This window comes from Phyllostomus hastatus, unplaced genomic scaffold (genome assembly GCF_019186645.2).
Source record: "Phyllostomus hastatus isolate PE091 unplaced genomic scaffold, TTU_PhHast_1.1 phas_scaffold_1066, whole genome shotgun sequence".
NCBI classification, from domain to species: domain Eukaryota; kingdom Metazoa; phylum Chordata; class Mammalia; order Chiroptera; family Phyllostomidae; genus Phyllostomus; species Phyllostomus hastatus.
Window position 1 is genome coordinate 25,453,984 of NW_025334004.1, and position 18,755 is coordinate 25,472,738.

Below are 18,755 nucleotides of genomic sequence, written 5' to 3' on the forward strand. Positions count from 1 at the left end.
TGTTCATATAAACGTTTGTACAAAGCACACACAAGGACTAAATGTGGTCCAAGGTCCACAGGAGAAAAACAGAGTTTTTCTGGTGTTTTCTATTCTCAAGACTAAAAAATAAAAGTCTTCTCTTGTTTGAGTACATGAACATACTTACAAGATTGATTTTTCTAGTATAAAATGTAAGATATAGAAATGCAAATATATTTCCTTTACTAAGGGCCACTGACTACCAAAAGAGTTCTGAATTTAATAAGTGGCATTGAAAATAAACACACACAGAAACATAATTCATTGAAAAGGCCCTGCCCTTCCCTACAGTAACCCTTACGCCAGAATGAGATGTTTAGCCTGGTACTTGTGTAGCTCTGGCCCTTCGTTCGTGGCCACAGTTAGGATCCCTCAGGGATTCTCTCAGGGAAAGCCCAGCCCATTTCAATGTGGGAGATCGAATTCTTACTCAGTGATATTGAATCTAAATGTGTCTGAAGTCGCCTGCTCTAGAGCACAAGAGGCGCTTCCTCTCTGGGGAATCAGGAAGAATCTCCAAGAAATGGCTCTGAATTCTTCCACGGATTCCTCTTGGGAAGCCTGATGAGGTCTTTTCAGGGCTAAGACACAGCCCTTCATGCCCCGGCCCTCCAGCTTCTAGCTCCCAGATTACACTGAAGACCAGGAGTAAGGTACAGAGGCCCAGGGCTGCCCAACCCCTCCTCCTTAAAACGGAGAGTGCAGGTGAACACCACTGGGGGGCGGAGTGGGCTCTGAGCCGTGAATGCTACGGCACATACAGCACTAGAGACTCAGAGATCCTCGTCGATTCTGTCCCCACCGGTGTGGCTCAGCGCGCTGGGCATCGTCCCACCAGGTAAAAGGTGGCCGGGTCGGTTCCAGTCAGGGCCCATGCTGGGGTGCAGGGTGCAGGTTCCACCGCCAGTCGGGGCGTGTGCGAGAGGCAGCCAATCAGTGTTTCTCTCTCACATCGCTGTTTCTCTCCCTCTCTTCCTCCCTCCCTTCCCCTCTCTCTAAAAATACGTCAAGTCTTTTTTTTTTAAAAAAAGATCCTCGTCAATTCTCAAGCAATGCCATTTCTTTATGAGTGTTTAAAAAAGTAACAATTTAGCCCTGGCTGGCGTAGCTCAGTGGATTGAGCGCGGGCTGGGAACCAAAGTGTCCCAGGTTCAATTCCCAGCCAGGGTACATTCCTGGGTTGCAGGCCATAACCCACAGCAACCACACATTGATGTTTCTCTCTCTCTCTCTCTCCTCTCTCTCCCTCCCTCCCTTCCCTCCCTATAAATAAATAAAAAATCTTAAGTAACAAGCTATTTGTACTGCTGCATCCTAACATCCAATGGTTTGCAACTGGGCACATCAGAATCTCTACTGAGTTTTAAAAACCCCAGTGTACAGCCCTCCTCGCCAGACCCAAGTCTCTGGCTGCAAGGCCCAGCACAGGATGCCTTCAGAGCTCCCCAGGTCATTCCAGTGTACATCAATAGTAATTAGAATCGCCGATGTAGTGTGATGCAGTGCCTGCGTATTTACTTCCACAAAATCGGTACACCAGAGTTAAGAACCAGCTCTACAATCAAATTGTCTCTGCTTCTCCAATGACCTAATATTTCAGTGTCAGTTTTCTCAGCAGCAAACTAGGGATAAAAATAGTCTCTATTCCATAATATGAAGATTAAGGATGAGATATTACATAAAAAGTATTTAATATAGTGACTGATGTATAGTAAAAATTCAGTAAGTGTTAGCTACTAAGAGTAACAAAAGTTTTAGTCTGTGCATCTAATTTTCCTTTGGAAATCTTTTATCAGCTAATTTTCTTCAACCAAAGTGTCCTTCTAAACTTTTCTTCCTCCAGGATTGTCATGAAAATACTAAGTTTTTCCAATTGGTGCTGAATACATTACTTCCCAGGCCACCCATCACAGTAATACACAATAACCTAGCAGAAGTTCTGCCCTCAAGAGTGTAATGCTTCTACCAAACCAGTCATCAAAATCCACCAGCTAGTCTGTGGCTATAATACAACTACTCTATTTAACCAAGTTACTAACTAAAAAAAAAAAAAAAAAAAAAAGCCAGACAAAAAATTTCAAAAATGTTCTCTAAAATATTACTTTAATATTTTGAAAGAGGAAATATAAGGTACATTCATAAGATCTTATGACTACACTAACTGAACACTTTTGAAAGCTCTGAATTCACAAGTTTTGGCTATTTCTCTGCAGTTATCATTCATCAAGTTATATAAGTTAATAGCATGCTACTTTTTTTGGAGCCATTCTAAAATAAATCACAGGGTAAAAATGAATCTTATAACCCTACAGTAACAAAATCTTCAATATTAAAATTTAAGTGGAGTTTTTTATATGGCACACAGTTTAACAGTCATTTAAAGATACATACAAAATAACAAGTTAAACAGATCTGGCCTTAAATAGCTGGTTTACATTTATCAATTTAGCCTACACATTTTGGCAAAGCCGAGTATCCATACTTGCTTTTAAGAAAATTACGCGGTCAAACTGTGTTGTAAGAATTAAACATTCTGTTTGTCGTTAATTTGAGAGCAAAAATTCAGAAAAACAAGAAACTCTGCTGCTTAGAAGACGGACCCTACTTTCAAAATGACAATGACACTTAAATCAGGACGTGTCGCTCTCCTCTACTGATCACACACAATGAAGCTTCTAAACTGCGTTCAAAGCTGCGGTATCTACCGCATCCAATGAGAATGTCTACACTGTTTGACTAAGTAGATTTTGGGTTTTTTTTCTGCCAATCCCTATGAGTTCACAGTGTAACCTGAAAAACCAACCATTTGTCCATTTTCAAAAAGGCTTCTTAAAGAACAGATGAAAAACTGCATAAGGATCCTGTTGTCAAAACACTTGCAACAGTGACCCTACAGATCAGTCACACAATGGTTCGTATCCAGGGACGGCCGTGACGGTCACCTGGCAGCTTTTCCACACAGCCGTGCCTGGGCCATGCTCCCTGAGTCGGTGCATCTGGGGTGCTCTTAAGAAGCCAACCCTGCCCCACCCTGACACTTAGGACCAGTCAGCTGTAGCTCAGAGAGGCGCATTCTCTTATTCAAAGTTACCTGTTAAGTTTAAAACGGGGGAAGGGAAATGAAATAATTTTTAAAATTACCACATGGATCAATGATGAACGTGCATAATGAAAAAAGAAAAGCCCGCCCCATTCTCATTCCAGGACTACCTCTAGACCCTCCTGTCATTTCAGACGAGGCAGCAGTATGGGGGTCATAGGTAACGTGCCCAAAGCCACATATGGCTAAAATGACACAACCAGGAATAAAACCCGCATCTACCGCCTCCCAAACCACCCATCTCCATAACCTTGCCAGCCCTGAGAGATAGTCAGTATTCTTCCTTTAGATCAGGGGTGTCAAACTCATTTTCACCAGGCGCCAGCCACATCAGCCTTGGGTTGCCTTCAAAGGGCCGAACGTAATTTCAACTCCTTAACAGTTAAGGATTAGTTACATGTATGTGGTCCTAAAATTATTTCAGCCCTTTGAAGGCAACCGCAAGGCTGATGTGGCTGGTGCCTGGTGAAAATGAGTTTGACACCCCTGGTTTAGATGTACTATTGCAACAGGAATACTTACTAATAACGGGAGAAAATACAGAGATTATTCTTAGACACTACAAGATTTGGAGCACCTCATAGGTTCCGAATATGTTTTTTCCTACTTGCTCCAAAAGAAGAAATGAAGAAAGTGAAGAGAGAATCCGCACGTTACTATGGACCAGTGAACGCCCGTGGAGTGCAGCCGGGCGGAGACGGGACGGGAGCACCCATGCTATCACTGTTTTTAAAGCAATGGCCTGCATTGCTGTGTGTTCTTTAAACAAGTAACAGAAGAGAAGTTACATACATGTATTTATCGTCTTAGTTAGATTCTGACTGCATGTCTGATGAGTTCTAATGCAGTGTCATCGTGCAAACAATTAAGCAAGCAAGATACTGTTAATGCACACGAGATAGATAGATAGATAGATAGATGACAGACAGATTGATTTGTAGAATTTCAGTCACATGAAAAGGAATACTTTAGAGGTAGGTAAAGAAGCAACCAGCATTACTAATGAAATTTGGGTGAAAATTGCTGTAATCCATTTTCTGATGAAATGGTTCAGATGCATTTTACCCAACCCAAAATACATAAGACAGAGATAAAAACATTCTTTAATAATAATGCACTTCTGATGAGACAGAGTATAGAAAATTACACACTTGGTAAATTCATCAGCTAGAAGCAATCAGCGGAGCACTGGAGGTCACCTTTCGCATGCCCTTACTTTGCTTTCACAAATAATCACCTGAATTGTAAGGCTTGAGGCTGACTTTTTCATCTGGCTCCAATATAAAACACTCACTGTTCTTTTCTGTCACAACAGGTTAGCCTGAAACTTGGTGAGCATTTTAACCAAATGCAGAGACACTGGGAAAGTCCAGTTCAACAGATCGCTCTGGGGCTGTTTTTCAGAGGCGAAAAGCACAAATGCTGAAATACACACAAAAGCGCCCTTTTACAATAAAAATAATCTTTTCACAAAGACAGATATTTACATGGTCATATCCCAGAGTTCCGAGACCTTACAACTCTTTCCTCATCGGAGCAGAAGACAGATTAGAGAACTAAAACAGCCAAAAGAGGAGAGAATCCACTGGATAGAAAAGCAAGTAGAAATTTAAAAGCTCAGGTAGGATTTCCTTACTTGGAAGAGTCTCACCTTTGTTGCCAAAGCTTCAGCACTTTCTCGACAAGTCTTCTCTATTTCAAGATGGTTCTGCATGAAATTAACTTCCTCTATAACCATGTGAGAAACTAGGAATGAGAGAAAAAAAAAGTCTCAGTATTCAAAGATTAGTCAGTTCCTCCAGAAGCCCACACATTGGTCCCATGATTAGGAACACTCAATTCTTCGGCCGGCCAGACCTTCCGTGATCATGAAAAAAAGTGTTTCAGATACTGCCCCGATTAAATCTTAGCTAATATTTGAAACAAAGAAAGAAAAAAAAGAACACAACGAAGAACTTTTATGGCTATCGCACATATTTTAAGAAAGCTATTTAGGAGAACTTTTAACTGTGTATTTTCTATGGAGCTGTACAGATGACCACTAAATTAAACAAAAGAACCTCTCACAAATAAAAAGTGACAAACATGATGTCCTTTGTTTGGCAGGATATAACAGATGGATCTAATAAGGAAAATTAGCTAAAGAAAAATGTTTAAAAACTAAATCTTGACCTCTGAAAACAGCAGTAACAATGTGGCAGGCAGCTTAGCCAGTGGGTTTAGCAATAGTCTTCTTTATTAGTGACAGAGGGGAGTTTACTATTGTTTAATAAACTTCCTATTTAGTAGGACCAAGAAGCACAGCAGCATGATTTTTGTACTACATTATGATGAAAACAGATGCTAGGAAGTTGCATCCCAGACTGTCAGGAAGATTAGGAAAAGTAAATTTTACCTGATACTTTGCCAATGCTTGAAAAATAGTAATTTTTCAGATTTTGGGGGGCAACTGGTTTATATAAATTGAGATGTAAAGGTACAAAGTAATTTGGAACTTTGTAAATCAAGTAAGAAAAACGCAATGCCTCTCACCCGTATTTCCAGTTGAAAGAAAACGCTCACCATCTCAAACTTACTTAACTGCAGACATGTATAGTGACTGACATTGGCTGGGCTTACAACACAGGAACATTAAGGGTGCCCAAACGTGAAAGCCAGCAAAGTTAGGCAAAAAGCACTGGGCTCACGTAGCACAAAGAGAGATTACTTTTGCTTCATTTAAGCTTAATTAACCTACAATTATGATTAAACTCAGGGGAAAAAATTTCTCTGCGAATTAAATACAAAAATGTATTACTTCCTAAGTCTGTCCAAAGTTCTTATTATGTTAATATTCAAATTCATAAAGCAGCACTAAATGGCCAGAAACATCTCTAACCTTGACATTTTTTCAGGGGTAATAATAATCTGCGGCAAACGCAGGCCAACCAAAAACCACTTAACTAATTAGTAGTTGCAGTCACCGAGAAAAACATGAACCAACACTGTTATTACAAGTGGCACATTTGAGTGGCATCTAATTATGACTTGATGAGCACGATACTTGCATTATCAACATTACTACTGCATCCCATCAGGGCCTAAAAGCTGCTGATGGCATTGACTTTGAGAAACTCCCACTCAATGGTACAGCAGCACCCAACAATCGGCTTGGCAGGGGCCCCCCTCACTAAATGACACGTTAAGCGTAATTACTGGTAGACATTGTAAATAAACAGGATTGGAAGTGAAAATTGTACCAAGTGCATAAGACACAATCTGACACATTGGAAGTGGCAGCCTTAATTGAGAGTTTCTTTGACTGCTCGAGATCATTTCAACTGCATTTCTCAGACGACAGTGATTATAACTGTGGAGACAGACGGCATAATGGTATCAGCACTGCTGACAGAGCAGTGAATTAAATTGTATCTGCTGTTGTGTGAAAGCCTTGATGAGAGGTACAGATGCCTTAGTGGTCTGACCATTATAACACAATGGTCATGTTGTCATCAACCTTTCTGGCTCCAATTGAAAAGAAATGATTGTGTGTTGAAGCTCTCCCCCTCCCCCCTCCACGCCACCCCCCTTCTCCTCTTCTATCTCTGGTTCTGAATAGAACCAATTTTCAGAGAGCTATGAAATCACGCAATAGGTCCTAAAATGCAGCTGCTTGGCATACAAACGGGTCCCCATTAAACTGGAATCACACACAATATGTGTTTATGCCAGAAGAACAAATAGAAGCTGAACACAGACCAAGTTTATTCACACACACAAAGCCCATGTAGCTCTTCATCAATATAATTGCCTTTTATATTGTAGTTTAAATAATAGGCTCTATTATTTCCTTAAAATCCTAATATTCCTGGCACTTTATCACTATATTTACAAGGTAGGTTCTTCAAAAATGTGAAGGAAAGAGAAAAGAAACCTATACAATTTTTACAACATCAAATATTACTTTGAATTTTTAGCCTTAACTACTTGACACCTTCTGCCACAATCTGGTATTTCCACCATCATAACAAAAACATAAACACTCTGCATTTTTCATAGGAATTTGACTTTTTATTCGATAACATTCTTGCTCACGGGAGAGTAAGAAAAATTATTCCACAGTAGTAAGGTTTAAGCCTAGCAAAAGGAGAAAGAAACCCACTTATTTTCTAAACATTTTGTAAAAAGCTTCCCTATAATTTAACTTGATAAAGTTAGCTAGGTAGCACTACCCCACATTTTCTCCAATTCTGATACAGAATACCCCATCATGCAGGATTTTTATTTCCTCCTCTAAGTGAGAATAGTAGAAATTAAAAATTGTGCTTTAGTTTTTAGTACAAATAAATGACCCCAGTCCTGGCTGGTGTGGCTCAGTGGACTGAGTGCTGGCCTGCAAACCAGAGTCACCGGTTCGATTCCTAGTCGGAGCACATGCTTGGGTTTTGGGCCAGGTCCCCAACTGGGGTCATGCGAGAGGCAACCACACATTTGATGCTTCTCTCCCTGTCTTCCCCTTGCTCTAAAAATAAATAAATAAAATCTTTTTAAAAAAGTTGCCCCAATGCTAAATTGGTATCATAGAACCCTACTCACCAACTTCCTAGATCCAAAATGGAAGCGCATATTCCAAAGAACATTTATACCTTCAAGAAGCGTGACCTCATTTCCGACACCAAAAGTCAGGTCACATGACACAAAACAGAATTTTTTAAAATACACAAATATATTTGTCCCTTTCAAAGGACAAATGTTTTTAAAAACCTTTAATTGCTCATTTAATGATTTTCTCATAGTCCTAAAATTTGGGCGTGTCCCACAATACCCAACAATCCATGACCAGTGCATCTAAAATGCCTCTAACTTGGATACCATGAAGGTTAAAAGCAAGAAAAAGGATGAGCTTTAAATAAAATGACCCTATTAGTACAGTTATGTCTTTAACAATCCTAGTATTCAAAAATCCACACCGAAATATTTACAAATGAAATGATACGGTGGCTGGAATTAGTTCCAAAACAATGTGGGGTCAGTGTGGGTGGGTGTGTGGAGGTGTAGGAGGGGAGTATTGGCCTTGAGTTGGTGACCGTTGAAGTTGTATGCTGGGAACAAGACGGTTCATTACACCGTCTTCTCACTTTTGTATGAGCTTGAAATTTTCCATAATAGAAGTTTTTTAATGATTCTGAATACATCAAAGTATGTCCTAAAAAAATACCAATTATTGTTTCTATCAGTCGAGTGGAATCAGCAAAGTTTTTCTGACCCTTTCAATGACCCCAAAACACTCTCACACACTTGCTATTGTAGAATGCATGGCACTGCGGGGTAACTGGGTTGTTGTTTGTTTGTTTGCTGTTTTGGTCTTCTGCTACCTGTGAGCATTAGAGCAGAGATTCGTTTTACTCACGTCTGAACCTCTTGCAGTTAGCACACTGCCATCCACAAAGCCGGTGGTCATGTCTGTGTTTGTCTGAGTGACTGGGAAAACACATGTGTCTGGCTAAGTTCCTCTGTGAACACCTTTTTACAAATACGTTCTCCGTCATGGAGAATCGCTTAGGAAACCACCACCACCACCACCTCTCACAGAGCCAGCTGCGATCGGCCGCGTGCTAAAGCCCTCACGTGTGCTCTCTCGCACCCTCACGGCCCTCCCGCGAGGTGGGTGTTTTCACAGCGACTTTATATCTCAGGACACCGAGGCCCAGAGGAGTTAGGTCAAGCATGTACCCCAAATGAGAGCTCTAACTGGTAAAGCCCAGCCAAACTATTTCTAGGTGACTCCAGTTTCTACGCCCCCTTCTGATTTGTCATATTTAAAGGTGACACCACCAGTGACGTTGCTTCCTGAGCAGAAACACCTCTCCCTCCAGCCGACTCTCGGCAACGCTTCAATGCCAGGACGCCTGTAAAGAGTATGTGATGAATGATGTATCGTAAGTTCTTTTGCAACACCAGGTTACAGAGAGAGGCCTTCCTCGTAGTGAGAAGACAGCCGTGAAAGCTGGCAGGTGTGGGAACACTGGCGTGCCCACGCCGGGCAGAGAGCCGAACGCTGCGGCGTGCAGACCTCGGAGGGCTGTATCCACTTCTACGTTCACAGGAGTCTTGTCTTTCTAGGGAGCCCGGCTCTGCTGTGTAGAGGTTTTTGTGCAGAAACACAGGGGAAAGGCTCACGAAGACCTGGGACAGAGCCAAGAATGGCACGGAACTACACAGTGGGCAGACGGTTTGCGGCTGTAACATCTTGAGTTAATAAAGCTGTTGTAATGATCTCAGCCTGCATGTCTTTTTCCATACAAAAACTGCAAGCCTACTTTTGCCCACCTCCGTATGGGCAAAACCAGCTGGGAAAAGCATGCTCTTCCCAGCAGGTAAACATCACGGGGGGTCCAGCTTCAACTCAGCACGAAAAGATCCCTTCCCCGAGAGCCGTCCCAAGGTGGGTGGAGGCTGGTGTCTGGAAACTAACTCACGAAAGGCAAGTGATACGTGACCTCCATACCGGAGGGCAGTCGAGCGCCGGACGGCGCAGCAACGGTGATGGTGGCGGCAGCAACCAGCGCTCCAGGGACGCTGACGGTAATGCCAGGCGCTGCGCTCACCAGCGCCTTTCACGCGGGCATCTCGTTTCGTCCTCGAACAGCCTACAAGTCAGGGTCACTTGCCCAGACTTTCCTGCTGCAGACACTGCTCTGGGTTGCCTGGATTCGCACCGAACAATGCTTTTCACTGGTGACGTAACTGCCTCGCTCCCCTCCAAAGCTGACGGTCTACCCTGTGTTTGAAGGTCGTGAACCACAGATAAAATTTTTTAAAAAACACTTAAAGCTCTCTTCGTCCCCACTAAGGAAGCCCCACTGGGACTGCCCCCACCGCACACAGTGGCCCATCCGCTGTCAGTAAGGAACTCGGCACGGTGACCGGTCACAATGTCGATGTGCCACTCTCTCAGAGGCCACTCGGCTGCCAGCACAAGCACAAGGACATCCTGTGGCTCCTGCTCTGGGGACGGAGAAGATCCTCCGAGACCAGAATTCCTACATTCATAAACAGGAGACACTTTGGTCGCAGCATATCGGCCCCCAGAGATAGGTGATATCAACAGCGCTCCCCTCAGATTTCCTTTGTCACAGCCGGACTCGTGAAATAAACTGGCCATTGAAATTTAACGATCATGCTTCACTTTTATAGCTTACACAAGAATCAAGTCTTTTGTTGTGCAGCTACCAAGTGAACACTGTATGATACGATCAAACAGCCTGGCTAATACAGCACTTGCAGAACAGGGCAGAAAGGCCCCGCTCCCAAGGGGGTGGGTCACTTTCCCTGCTAAGGTCTGGCCCTTTTCCCATGACATAGTTCCTTCTGATCCTTCTGAGTGTCGTCAGATACGTCCTATCTTAGGGGACAGAGCATCGACAAACTTACATCACATAAAAAATGCACAGCAAAAATCCAGAGAAGATATTACAACTTTCGCAGGACTGTAACTTTCCTTGGTGAGAGGGCTATTTCAAACATTCAAACTTTAAAAATTGTGTACGTTCTATACCTAGAGTTCCTTTTCTTTAAATTAAAGAACTAAGCAGACCACTATAAAGATGTATGTATAACAATACTTGCCGTGGCATTGTTTATAGTAACTAAAACCCAGAAATAACCCATCTATCGGTGAAGAAACACTGGGATAAATTATGGCACTACCATGTAACAGAATACTATGGGCAACGATGAGAACTAACACACATCTCTACTGACAAAGATGACCATAACATATTGTTTACGAAGAAAGCAAGCTGCAAAACTAAATGCAAAGTATGATTGTATTTTTTTTTTGTAGATACACATATTACAGATAAAAGACCAGGAAGGAAAGACTACAAAATACTAACATTGACTTTGCTCAAAAAGCCAAGATAACAAGTAATTTTTGTTCTCTTTTCACTGTTCTGTATAATAAAATCTTTTATAGCAAGTACAAACTGTCTTTTATAGTAACACACTCATAAAACAATAATGCTCATTCCATTTCTTTAAAAATGCCAGTAATACCAGCGTATCTGGGGGACAAATGAGAAGACAATTCTTGCTTTCTTGCATGCCCGATGCATCAGTAATAAAGAGGGGGCACGTCTACCCCCAGAATCCCCACACATAGCTTTGCATGTTATAACATCCACTGAAATGCTTACGTACTTTTCTGAAATTCCTCCAATTTTCTAACAGCTTCATCGCGCTCTTGCCTAATTTTGTCACACTGAAATGAGAAAAAATGAAAACACTGAGTTTGTATCATCATTTGGAAAGACGAGAAAAAGCAAACTTACAAACACCACCAATATTACGAAAAGAAAACAAAAAATTAGAAACCTTTAAAAAAAAGCATTCCTGATCACGTGGTATTTTTACTGCTCACCCAGCCTGGTATTTGTACCATTGGGTCTGCTTGGTTTTCTCGGACCTTCTAAGATGACCAATGAGTCACCTTACTGCTCAGTAACAGACCCATTTACCGTCCTTCAGTTAAAATATATTCATTCTTTAAGACAATATGTGTGCCCCTTTTTAAGTAGGTATTTTGCACATACAGTGAACACCCCACTCATCCGCAGGTCAAACTCTACGAGACTGGATGATTTCAAATATCCAGAACACCGCCTGGTGTGCAACCGGCAGTGACCACGACAGGAAGTGACCACGACAGGAAGACGAACTGCTGCCGCGTGCTCCACACACTCTCTTACTCAAGGAAAAAAACCAACAACACACAAACCATTCTTGTATCCTTACAGTTCTAAATAAAGGAAGGTAGCAATTTCACGGGAAAGAAGATAAACTACTCTGCAATAAGCAGGTATCAATTACATAAATAGATTTTTCATCTTAAAATTGGGAGGACTCACCAAAAGAGACTTTAGGAGGTAAGACCATAAAAGGCAAAAAATTAACTATTAAAGCACGAGGACTTTGTAGGATATCGGGTATGGAAACAAGTTTTAGTACTGCTACGCACCCTGAAGGTATTAATGAAATTTTTAAAAGCCGAATGTTCATTATGAGAACTGAATTCAATTTACCCTGAATTTCACAAAACAGGAAAGTATAACACTTTTAGAAAGATTTTTCATCCAAAATGTCTAAAACTTTAAAAAGTGATTTTAGCTATTAGAGTGATCATTAAAATCTTAATTTTGTGGAATAGTATACTAATAGGACCCTCTGAAGAAAACACAACTTTAAATTGTATTTTAATCCGACCATGCTAGATAAATATATTGGGATTTCATGCCTTTGGATATCTTCAACTTTCTACGGCTAAAAAATAATGATGCCACAGATGATGTGAAAAACCCAAATGAAAAGAGTGAGATATTCTCATCTGATAGGCTGGCAAAAACTGCAACAGTCTGCTGTCAGGAGCTGGCAACTCCCGACTGCTGGCGGGTGTCAACAGGCACCCAGGTACTGTGAAAGTAAACCATCGAAGCTGACAGTGCCCACACCTTGTGTGTGACTCAGCAGTTCCGCTACCCCCACTAGAATCTCCAGTTGTGCATACAACATGATCTATACAAATACGTTGAGCATCTGCAGTAATAACAACTCACGGTACAGTCATGAAATACACTGCAAAACAGCAGTGGAGAATGACCTAGGGCTCTGTGTATCAGCATAGGTAAACCTCAAAACCACGGTGTTTAGTGAAGAGTTGTAGAATATACACCAAATGATATCTTAACACACACTAGATATACTTACATTATAAATGTATATTTCGTGATACATGTGGTATATATAAAAACACAGGAACACGAAATAGAAAGATATACAGACGGAATTTACGACAAAAGACAGGGAGGGGAGGGAGCTATGACTAAGTGACAGAGGTGATATTCAACAATTTTTTCTACAGTATTCTTTTTATTTTCAAATTTTTTAAAAAATGAGTTAATTTTACTTATTTCTTATAGTAGTCTCTGCCCTTTTCTGTGCTTTAAAAATATTTTTAAAAGAAAGGAAATGTTAAGAAGCAAATGGCTCAGTTTTCCTCTTTAGTTTCTCCAGAGCTCAAACTTTAAAAAACCACACGGGCAGCCCTGTTCTGACTCTAGTGGGTGAAACAAGTACACAGTGCTACCTCAGCAAAGCTGTTTACTGCATGCTGACTTAGACCACCCACGAGAGGGGTCGGGCTGGGCCAGATCACAAAGCAGAAGGCACACAGCAGTCCCCCCTTACTCATGGGGGACACACACCAGGACCCCCAGTGGATGCCTCGAACTGCTGATACTAATGAACCCTATATAAATTGTGTTTAATAATAATAAAATAGAACAATTATAATATACTGTAGTAAAAGTTATATTAATGTAGTATGCGTCTTCCCCCCACTCCCCCGCACCCCCGCTCAAAATCTCTGATGACCCGTCTGATGAATGGGAGAACCACTGAGTAACCACTGTGTGGGCAGCATACCCAGCACACTCATGCTAGACAAAGGGCTGACTACCAGCCCAGGCAGGATGGAGCCGGACATCGGAAGACCGCATTGTGCTACTCGGCATGGCACACAGTTTAAAAGCTGGGACTCGTTTAGTTCTGAAATTTTCCATTTAATATTTGCAGGCCTTGGTTGACTGTGGGTAACTAAAACTGCATATAAGGGGGCGACTACTGTATTTTTTTATTGAGGCTTTCTTGTAAAAATCTATCCTCTATAAAAAAATGTCTAATACAGTTTCTAGTTTCAACTTAACAAATTAACTGCATGTATTTTGGGGAGTGCTTAAAATTCTAAAAACCAGAGTTCTGGATTCTCAAATAAGCTTCGTTACGTCCTGCAGTATGCAGTACACTGTTCGAAACTTAGTTTTATGATGCTGCCAGCCAGTTGTCTCAGGAATGTTCCCCCTGTTTTCTAGAATGTGGCTTCTGTCTGTTCTGTATTTCCCCAACCAGCCTGCGAGTCTGCCCACCCCACCTCCAACAATGCACAGTAAAGCACAAAAAGAAACATTGTTTGTGATTAGACTCCTGAGTTATGATTGCCCAATAAAACGTATCTGGTGTTTTCTTTCAAATTAATTTCATGTTTCCACTGTCCGGCATTTCTGAAAGGTACAAGATGCCCTGTGAAAAACTGTCTTTAGCTAAGAGCTGGTGCTGGGGAGTGCTGCTCCCTCCTTCATGTCACTTGGATTCTTCTATAAACCTCTCAGAGCTTCACCTGAAAGAGTTAGAGGTTAATTTCACTCGCACTTAAATCAAATGGCCGGAGTTTTCCGAGACTTTGGCTGACAAAGAAGTGAAGTGAGCATTCTCAAACAGGAGGGCACTCTGTCTACTCAGACCTGAAAAAGGCCACCAGCTGACATCGCCCATGAGCCACCAACGCAGCGACCGTTTACTGGTCACGATCCACACACGGAAACGTTAGGCAGGCTTACATCAACCCCCGCAAACTAAGATTCTATACCCTTGCTCTCTGCTCTTAAGATGCTGGGAGACCGGCTTTGGTTAATAACAGGTCTCCACACCGCAGTGTTATTCTAACAGGCAAGTAACCGGTGTCTGCGGTCTAGCTATGGGCCTTTCCACCACCCCAGAGTCCTCGCCCGCCGATTCAGAAGCTGTCTCCCAACCCCAGCTGTGTTCTATCAGGGGTCTTCATGTTGCCTGGCTTGCTATTTTCTGCAAGCACATTATGGTAGAACTGGCAGCCACAGAATTCACCATCTGCTATGATTACTGAAAGGGGTGTGTGCCTGGGGGGAGGGATCTCACATGCGGCAAAGGCAGCTTATTCTCACCCAGAGCTGAACAAAATATGAAGGATGGACGCATTTACTAAGCAAAAATCCAAACGTCCACTTATTTCATCAGTTCAAGTGAACTCACAAAAAATACCTTGTTATCTTTCTTTCATTCTACCTGCAGAGAGAATTCAGCAAGGGTTCTGGGCCTTTTTGGAAGAATGTTTCACCTTTATGTCCCACAGAAGCCCCTCACCCATCCCTCCCCTTCCCCTACCCTGCTCACGCAGCTGCACTATTTGTAGCAATGGCTTCTTTTTGTCTGGGAATTGCTCACGAAGACTCTGCAATAGCAACAGATGTTCGTGGGCCCACATCATTTAATTACAAGGCCCCATGATTCTCTGGAGCTCAAGGCTGGGGTAGAACCCCGCAGCACAAGCACTGGCTGGTGTCAGCAAGCTGAGTAACATTGTGTCTGTTCTAGAGCCTCTATTTTGGCTCTTTATGAAGTGGTGAGTTGATCAGGGATTGGCCTTGCTGGTTTTGCAAGCTCTTAATATTAGCAACCCTGGCTGCTCTCCAGATCTCTTCCTTGAGCCTCACCCAGGCAGATACCTGGCCTCCGAAACTGAACCAGCATTTCAAAGCACCGACAGACTGATTCTCAGAGGAAAGTCTCTCCATTGCAAACTGGCACCACCCCCTCCCCCACCACCGTGAGCAGCTCTGATCTTTCTCCCACATGTATCATCCAGCTTACCGTTTATACGAAAGTGAAAGTGTCTGCTTAACAACAGGGCTCAGCAGAACTACAGATAACTCCTGTAGATCCTAAGAGATCTTTATATTTTGCTGTGTGTCTATTTTATCCCAGTGTTCTGAATCGTGTCTAACTTCTACTAACACCAACATTCATTTGTACCTCTGTGGTCTGCAAAGGCAGGGGGGTGGCTGGCCAGCCTGTAGAAAGGCCAGCCTTGGGCCTGAGCAGTGCGCACACGTACCTCGCACACGCACACACACGACACCAGCAGAGTAGACAACCTGTCTGAATTAGCCTTCTAAGCAGATTGCTACTATAATCACTGACCACCTCTATCTCCTCCTTTGAGCCTTGAACAAATCATTCATACAGCACTGACACGTGCCAAGGCACTGCGCTGTGTACGCACTGGGGGAAAATACACCGGGAAAAGTGATAAACGACGTGCTCTCATAAGACACGTGCTTTACCGAAAAGGATCAACAAACGAAACAAGCACTTTCCATGGGAAAAATGCTGCATTGTAGAGACACACAGGAGAGGCTGTGGCTAGTCTAGGGAGGCCACAGCCTCACACGATTCTCTTATTTTCCTTGAAGTTCATTCTTTTTATTCCCAGTTACAATATTTAACATGTTAAACATGCAAAGCACCACAATTGTGCATTTTTACCTCTTTTAGAATCTTTGGCGATGTACCTGAAGGACCATCAAATCATTTTTAATAATAACGGACAACGATATTGTTCCACCGATACAAGTTCGGCCAGATCTCAACTGTGCTTATCCCTTAAAGAACACAAGTTAAAATCATTCCCACCAGGACGGAATCCCTTTCGCTCCCTCTTTTGGTGGCGTGTTTTCTTCCAACGCAAAGTTCTTTCCCTCCAGCTTTCACAGGCAATAAAACAGTAGCTGCCTCTGAAGCTGTCTTGCAGCCTTCTCCAAATTCTAGGTCTTGTGTGTTAGAAGAAAACACGTGTCATCGGAACAGAGATCCCTGCTCTTTGTTTCTGGATAGATTGCTGCTAATAAGAGACTCATTTTCACTTTCAAACTGCTAAGTAATTACTTTTTCTCTGGCACAACCACTTGCCACTCTGTTCTAAAGAAACCGCATGTATGTGGATGTATTATGCATGAACAGTTAGCATAATGGGTGCATAGCTTGGTCTTGAAAGTGGCTTCTTTATTGATTTTTTTTAAATAAAATACTTGGGGACCTTCACCTCTGAGATTTACACAAGAGGGAGAAATTTCAACAATAGACGACTGAGCCAAGATGCAAACCGTATCATATACCTTGCTTCTTGAAACATAAGCCCGCCTCACTCCCTTTCCATTCATTGTTCCTGGCGCGCTGACAGGCGGCCCGACGCACGGGCACCGCGGCTCCCCCCAACGATGTCTAATCAGCCACTTAAACACTGATTCGTTTCAAAACTGGGTCTCAGTCCATAATATTACACACAAATACGGACTGTCTGAAGGCAGACGTTCTTCTACGACACAGATTCCCTTTCTTTTTATGTACACTCCGCACACGTCCCCCACCCACCGCAGAAAGTTGAAAGCTATTCCATTAAAAGCTCAGCGAGGCTTTGCCCCCCATTAAAAAAATTATGACCAAGATCCTGAATGAGTCTCAGGAGAATGCCCTTCAGTTGCAGAAGCAGCACTAACATTTGACTACGATGACTGCTTCACAAGCAAAGCAAAACGTTTTATTTTGTTGATTCCAAAATAAACAGTCCTCCATTTTTTCATACTCCCCAAAAAACAGATTGGGACGGGTTGCTGACTTCCATGTGCTAGACTTTCCCACTTTTTTAACATACTGTTGATAACGTTATTTAGAAACTGGCAAAAAAAGAAGAATAAAAAAGAGCACCTTTCCATAATCTCCACTTATCTTGATGTTTAAAAAAAAACTGAAGTTTTTACAGTTTAATCCAAACCGCACAACTTGAACCCTATATATTTTGATGATAATGAACTTTTGTTGATAAAATGTGATAAGTGCCTAAGAAATATGCAGATGTTTTATTTCAAAGAAGCAAACAATTAATTCTGCAGTAAGTGACATTTAAACCAAGCACTAAGCTACTAACAGGGGTGTCAAAATCATTCTCACTGGGGGCCACGTCAGCCTTGCACTTGCCTTCAAAGGGCCGAATGTAACTTTAGGACCGTGTAAATGTAACTGCTCCTTAACAGTTAAGCGAGAGCTCGGCGCTGCCGCCGCTGAGTAGAAACAAGGCGCCGGGCCGGATAAAACCAGGTGGAGGCCGGATTCAGCCCGCGGGCCTTGTGTTTGCCACCTGTGTACCAAGAGCTTGTCACATGGAATCGAGTAGGAACTTTGTCTTTTTGTGCTGTTCCTGTCCCACCCCAAATTCTATGTAATCCCTTATATCATCACAATTTATTACAGTTATTTGTCAACTTACTTATGTCCCTCATTACAGTAGTTTTACTCAAGAGTGGGACCTTCCTGTGTATTTTTCATGCCCCAGTACTCAGAAGGCATTCGACAGAAAGTTTTCCCTTCCAAAAAGCTTTCCTTACAAACTCAAAAAGATTCTGGTCATTGATAACACACACACACAATGACCAACATTATATTTCTCTTGAAAAGGAAATCGGCAAAGGAAAACATCGTGAAAACCTTGGCCCACCCTCCCCAACCACCTCCTCGTCCACGCGGAATGCAGTCCGTCAGGACTGCAGTGGGTCGCAAGCTATCCCCACATGCGTGCACACTTGTGACTTTTTCTGACATCAGGTGGACTCCACAGCCTACTTTCGGGTCTTAACTACAAACTGATAGACAAATGATACAGAAACGTGAGGAGTCTGATAATTTGTGGAATTATATTCATGTGGAAAATCCATGAGCTAACAATAAAGAATTGTGAGTAAAACCAAGACCTTTGCCCTGGCTGGCATAGCTCAGTGGATTGAGCACGGGCTGTGACCCAAAGCATTGCAGGTTCGATTCCCAGTCAGGGTACATGCCTGGGTTACTAGGCCAGGTCCCCAGTGGGGGCCATGTGAGAGGCAACCACACATTGATGTTTCTCTCTCTTTTTTTTTTTTTTTCTCACTCCTTTCCCCTCTCTAAAAATAAA

The 18,755-nt window shown here is 42.4% G+C and overlaps 1 protein-coding gene across 3 annotated transcripts in view; it reads right to left on the bottom strand.

Annotated features, from left to right (window-relative positions):
* SHTN1 (shootin 1) overlaps nucleotides 1–18,755 on the bottom strand; it is a 95,464-nt gene that overhangs the window by 59,268 nt on the left and 17,441 nt on the right. For all 3 annotated transcript variants that reach the window (XM_045854553.1, XM_045854555.1, XM_045854554.1), the window contains exons 3-4: nucleotides 11,303–11,363; nucleotides 4,773–4,867 (exon numbers count right to left, since the gene is read on the bottom strand). In XM_045854553.1, the coding sequence (XP_045710509.1) occupies nucleotides 4,773–4,867; nucleotides 11,303–11,363 (156 nt within the window). The remainder of the gene's footprint in view (nucleotides 1–4,772; nucleotides 4,868–11,302; nucleotides 11,364–18,755) is intronic.